Source organism: Mus pahari, chromosome 2, assembly GCF_900095145.1.
Source record: "Mus pahari chromosome 2, PAHARI_EIJ_v1.1, whole genome shotgun sequence".
NCBI lineage: Eukaryota > Metazoa > Chordata > Mammalia > Rodentia > Muridae > Mus > Mus pahari.
The window spans coordinates 62,127,173-62,133,341 of record NC_034591.1 but is presented as its reverse complement, the minus strand read 5'-3'; the positions used below and the strand labels follow the sequence as shown (position 1 = coordinate 62,133,341).

The window sequence follows — 6,169 nt, the reverse complement described above, 5'->3', positions numbered from 1 at the left end:
TTCCCTTCCCTTCCCTTCCCTTCCCTTCCCTTTCCCTCCCCTCCCCTCCCTTCCCTTCCCCCTTCCCTTCCTTTCCTTTTCCTTCCCTTTTTTCAACCCTTTCCATTCCTTTCCTTTCCTAAGATCTGTACTTCCCATTTGTCCACTATATTTTATTAATCATTGCCTGCTGTAGAAGTTCATTATCCACTTAGTCCCTTTGCAATTAGCTTCAACTCCTTGCTGCCGAAGAGGTATGTTTTCCTTAGGGAGACTCATGTACTGTATAGGAAAGCTCCAGATCTCAGAATCAAGCAACCTGAGCTTTTGACCTTTGCTCTTTAATGTTTGGGGAAAATACTATTTAAAAATGGACTGAATGAGTGAATGAAGAAGCAATCCTTCCTAAATACTTCTTACTTTTAAAGTGATTCTTCTACTTAGGTGAAAGTTGTAATGGATGTAATGAGTATCCATGTTTAAAACTGCCCATAAGAAAAACTAAATTATGGTCTCTACAGCCATTATGTTGAATGTAGCTTACAGCAGAACTCACTTCACTCTTGGCTAGACTGTGAAATAGAGCAAATCTATAGAGCGAATCAGAAAGGTTTTATATAGGAGTTCAGAAAAAGAGCTGAGAATGAAAGTGGCATGGAAGGAAAATCCTGTCATTCCTTAAAATCATGTCGTTATTGTATCTGTGTACACATGGTAAAACAAAAAGACAGGAAAAGGAGGATTAATGAAAAACTACTTTGTTTGCAAGACAAGAGAACTAATAAGGCTAGTTGAGTCAGTACTGAACTTATTTAAGATTTATTCATCATCTACTTTACATTAATCATCAGAGAATATAAACAAATATTCTGAAAGAAAACATGCACTTCAAGAAAAATGCAAGTACATAAATTGTATCAGACTACAAGATATGATTATATAATGTACAATTCACTTTATAAAAGCTTGTTCTTGCTAGCAGAAAGGGTGCTACTCAAGGAGTGGTACTTACACCAGGAAGTTGGTGCCAAAGTAAGGTTTTGGAAGGAACTAAGGAACAGCCTTCCAGCTTCTGGCACCAGCAGAGGCTCCAAGCACATAGAAAATAGAGTTGTTAAAAAAAAAAAAAAAGGAAAAAAAGAAAATAGAGTTGTTGAGGAAGCTATTTCCTCTGTTATTCAGGTAAATGGGAAAGGAGGGACATCATGGAATCTTTTAACCTCAGAACTGTTTGTGCTTGCAGAACCCAAATCAGGCCAAACCACACAACACCATATCACATCACGTTTAACTTAGTTAACTACATTCTTATAAACTCCATGTTTGATTAGATTCAAAGAGCCTATCATTATTCTATAGATATATACATAGTATGTATGACCTTAGAGAACAGATCTCATGCACAAATATATACAAGTGCCAAGATTGGTGTGTACATGATGAATTCATATTAACACCAATGATCTTGAGCTAGGGTATTGAAAGAGAGAGGACATAGGACAGCAGAGAAGGCAGTCTTCTCTTTCCAATCAGCCATAAGAGACTAGTCAGATCGCGTGGCCTGGCAATAAATCAATTTCTTTAGAGCTTCTTTTACCTCTCGGTTCCTTAGGCAATAAATGAAAGGATTGAGAGCCGGGGTCACAATGGCATAGAAGATAGAAATAACTTTGTTCATGTTGAAGGCATGGATAGCTCGGGGTCGGGCATACATAAAAATAGTGGCTGAGTAGAAGATGGTAACCACCACGAGGTGGGAAGCACAGGTAGAAAAGGCTTTCTGCTTTCCTGTTGGCATGCGTAACACAGTGGCCAGAATGCATCCATATGATAAAACAGTGATCGACAGAGGAAAGAGGAAGATGACCAGAGCCAAGACAAAGTCCACCAGCTCAGCAATGGACATGTCTGTGCAGGAGAGATTAAGAACTGGAGAGATATCACAAAAGAAGTGGTTGATGACATTGGGACCACAGAAGCTGAGGCGAGAGATGAAGTAGATCTTTGCCAAAGAGATACCAAAGCCAATGACCCAGGAACCAAGAGCTAGGCGGAAACAGAGTCCATGGCTCATGATGGTGGGGTAGTGTAATGGGCGACAGATAGCCACATAACGATCATAGGCCATTGCAGCTAGGAGAACGCATTCTGTACACATAAGTGCAATGAAGAAGTAAAGCTGTATCATACAGTGAGTGAAGGAGATGCTGTTACTCATGGACCAGAAGCTGAACAGCAGCTTGGGCACGGTCACAGAGATGTACCAGGTCTCCAAGAAAGACAGGTTGGCAAGGAAGAAGTACATAGGCTTGTGCAGTGGTCGGTTCTGCTGCACCAGTAGGATGATGATCACATTTTCAGCTACAGTCAGAATATAGGCCACAAGAAACATCAGGAACACAGCTGCTCTCATACTCAGGCTCCCAGGAAACCCCACCAGAATGAACTTGGTGACCCGTGTCTGGTTCTCCACATCCATATCAAGCACACAGGACCTAGCCTTTCTGAGAGAAAAGAATCACTTGATCAGAGTCCATAGTCTGGTAAACATCTTTTATTCATGCATTCTTTGAGTACCTATAGCATTAACAGTTACTTATTAATATCATATTATAGGTTAGAATTCAGTGGTTCTTAACCCGTGGATCAAGATTCCTTTGGGAATCAAATATGAGATATCCTGGATATCAGGTATTTACACTACATTTTATAACAATAGCAAATTTATAGTTGTGAATAGTGATGAAATAGCTTTTGTCTGGAACTGTATAGAAGAGGAACTATAGTAGAGGGTGGCAGCATGAGGAAGGTTGAGACTCACCGAGTTAGATAGATGCATGGGCCATAATAAGATGGTCTAACTCAATTTTCCACAAAGCATTTTTACTTATATACTATATTAATGATGTGGTGTTAGAGATATATTAAGTATATTGCTATATTCTCACTGACAAGAGTGTTCAAGTCTAAGCCAAAAGCCATGTGCTATCTAATATCTTCATGGATACCTCCTAAGCAAACTAGCAAAACCCACTTTTGTACTTCATAAGATACACTGGCCTTCATTGCTGTCATCTGCTCACAATTGTGGAAGTTCTTTCTTGTAACTGGGTGAGTGTTATATGTCACTTGTTTCTTTTTTTCTATCAGCAGTGGAGATGGAAAGGACTTATCACTATCCGAGAGTTACATGATCAAGAGGCATGAGTCAAGCTTGTCCCTGTGAGTTCTCTGGACTTCATTCCAATCCCAAGTTTTCCATGGAGTTGCTCTGCCCTTGAAACCATGCCCTCTCTGAAACCCATTTTCCTGTTTTGTTATATGAATATTCACGTGTTCACTGGATGCCATTGTAGATTAAAATGAAATTAAAATCCAGCAGAAGGTGTTTTATGTCAATGGAAGATGACAATGAGTGTGGAAGGGTCTCTCGCTGCGTATTAAGGCAGTCTTGATAGGTCTAGAGAAGATGAGTCTAGATTGGTTTGTGTGTGTGTGTGGGTGTACCTAGTGTAACTCAAGTAAGTGCTGAGAAACAGAAAGGGATGTCAGCGGGCTTTCAGATTCACAGGACAAAGATGGGGTCGTTGGGAGCTGTAACTGCTTAAGCTAAAATGGAAATGCATTAGATATTTTTTTAATGAAGATTAAAAATCCAGAAAGTAGCAACATATGATCTGGAATGGGATGTCCTTTTGACCTGTGAGGAGGTGACATTTAAGCAGAAGATTCTAATTAGACCATCTCTCTGAAGACCTAGGTAAAAGAAACCCAGGCTAAAGCAAGACCTCTGTTGCTATACTGTGGTGGATAGACAAGGAGTTGGAAAGGGGTAGGAAGGTAAGTGTAACTGAGTAGATGAGACCCCAAAGCTAAAATAATAATAATAATAATAATAATAATAATAATAATAATAATAATAATAATAAAGAATAAAAAACCTAAGTACAATGGAAGACAAGCAGAAGATTAAAGACATATACATGATTATGTCATGGAAAGATAATTGTCTTTCAAAGTGAACTATATGAGTGGTGCAATGGGCTTAAATAGATGATTCCAGTGACCCTGAAGACTGGTTTGATAGAAGTGAGTATAAGGTCCATTTTAGATGTAGAATCTTTAACAGAAATGAAAAGATTTGGATGTAGAAGATTGGGGGAGGGGAGATCAAGGAGAAATCATAGATAAATATATAGATGTGTTGCCATTTACTAACATAGGGAAACCTGGGAGTTTTCATAGGCACTTTCTAAACAATCAAAGAGATGGAAATAGATGTGCATTTGCTGTATTTGATGAGGATCAACGTTCCACTGAAGCCTATAAAACAAATCAAGGTGCATTCAATAGGTACAGGGAAGTTTGCTTACTACTATTCATAAAATGCAGTAGTTGATCCATAAAACAACGTTAATGAGACAGAGTTAGTCCAATTTCTCAGAAGAGGCACTGTAGTTCAGATACAAAGTGGTAACCGTTTCTAGTTAAAAAGGGATGCAGTTAGAATTATACCAACATTCAGGCCTCTCTGAGCCACACCATAAACCACTAGACTCACTGACCCACAAAGAAAGTCAGATTTCAGTCTCATCACTACTTTTAAACATTTAAAATGTATAATTCTAGAAAATGTTCCCCAGTTTTACTGAAAATTTATTGTAAGCACAGACCGTTAGTGCTGGAATGAATATATAACACAGGAATACATTTTACCTCAAACACACACAACAGAATGAAACATAGAGATGCTTGTCATATGTGCCATAGATAAGATAAATGCATATGTAATACATCCCAAGATCTATCAGGGAGAAAATGGGGTATTTCAGGAAAATGAACTAGAAGAAAAAAGGTATAGAAGTCAGGACAGCACAGCATAACAGCTCAATGGCTCTGCGTGTGGCAAACAGAGAAGGAATGAGTTAAAAAGGGATGCATGGTAGGAGGGAAAAAGAGACTCATTAGGGTCCAGATTATGGGGAACTCTACACACAGCAGTAGGGAGTTCAAGAGCCTTCCTTAAGCAAAAACCACATAATGACTAAATGTTTGTCATGAGAATTACAATAACCTTGCATTTAACCATAGTGATATGGCATAGGATATGGCAAGACATATTGGGTAAAACAAGGTTATCAAATTAGAGCTTGACGGTCAAGGTGTAAGCCATGCTTATAACAGACATGTAGACACACAAAGAAGAGCAAAATCACAAGCTAATTATTGATTGTTAAAGAAACTGAAGTGAACATACTCAGCTCTCTCTATTACCATAAGTAATCCCAAGATCTACTTACTTACATAGGAAAGACAAAGAAGTGCATAGCATAGGAATACCAGAGATCACATAGGAATTTAAGGGTGGTGGTCATAATTAGGGTATTTACTTAGGACCCAACATCAGGAAATCTCTCTCAAAAGCAACAGGCAAAACCTATTCCCTTTGTTTATTGTATAATTCTCTGCACATAAGTTTCAGAAAATGAGGATATCATTTTGTCCAGTTGCTGGAATTACAGTGGATGGAAAGAAAAAGCATGAAAGATTTACAATTTAAATTTCACTGTACCTAAGATTTGCCTAGGTATTATGGATGTTGCAAGAGGGACCACTTACCTTGGCTTAGCAGCCTCTGATGGGGTAGAATGTGAAAAACAATTCCTCACTGATTCTAAAATAGAAAGAAGTACAAAGAAAAAATTCAGGTATTGAGTAGATACAAGTAACCCACTTCCTAAACCTACAAGAAACCAACTGGCACAGATTACCCCACTGCTTTGCAGCAGATGGCCAGGACTATATGAGAGGATGTCCCTGAACACTGAGACCACCACATTTGTGTCCAGTGTGGCACCTGGCTGGATCTTCCAGCACTCTGGGGCCAAAGCTCCCATAGCCTTCTGGTGTGTACTTTCCTGGACTAGAGCATATCAAGCTGTGAATGTCTTTGTTCATCTGAGGACTTTATACAGCATAAAGATCTTGGCATCTCTCCCAGAACAGGAAAGAACATTGACAATGGCTGCCCAAGTCTCTTGTGGTATACAAGGAAATTTGTGCCCACTGTGGCCATCTCATTTGTTGTACTTGATATTGGCTCCATGGGGGAAAATAATTTATGGTCACATACTTTAGGAAGACTCATGCTTTATTTATTCTTTGTTGAAAGGGTAAGAGAAAACAGAGC

General features: G+C 38.9%; 1 protein-coding gene across 1 annotated transcript; it reads right to left on the bottom strand.

Annotated features, from left to right (window-relative positions):
* Positions 1 to 1,458: 1,458 nt before the first annotated feature.
* Positions 1,459 to 5,925, bottom strand: LOC110317051 (olfactory receptor 6B1). The gene is made up of 3 exons (XM_021191405.2): positions 5,751 to 5,925; positions 5,599 to 5,653; positions 1,459 to 2,483 (listed from the first exon to the last, which is right to left on the bottom strand). Exon 3 carries the CDS (start codon positions 2,456 to 2,458, stop codon positions 1,523 to 1,525), a length of 936 nt encoding a protein of 311 aa, XP_021047064.1. The 5' UTR covers positions 2,459 to 2,483; positions 5,599 to 5,653; positions 5,751 to 5,925; the 3' UTR covers positions 1,459 to 1,522.
* Between the last annotated feature and the right edge of the window lie 244 nt (positions 5,926 to 6,169).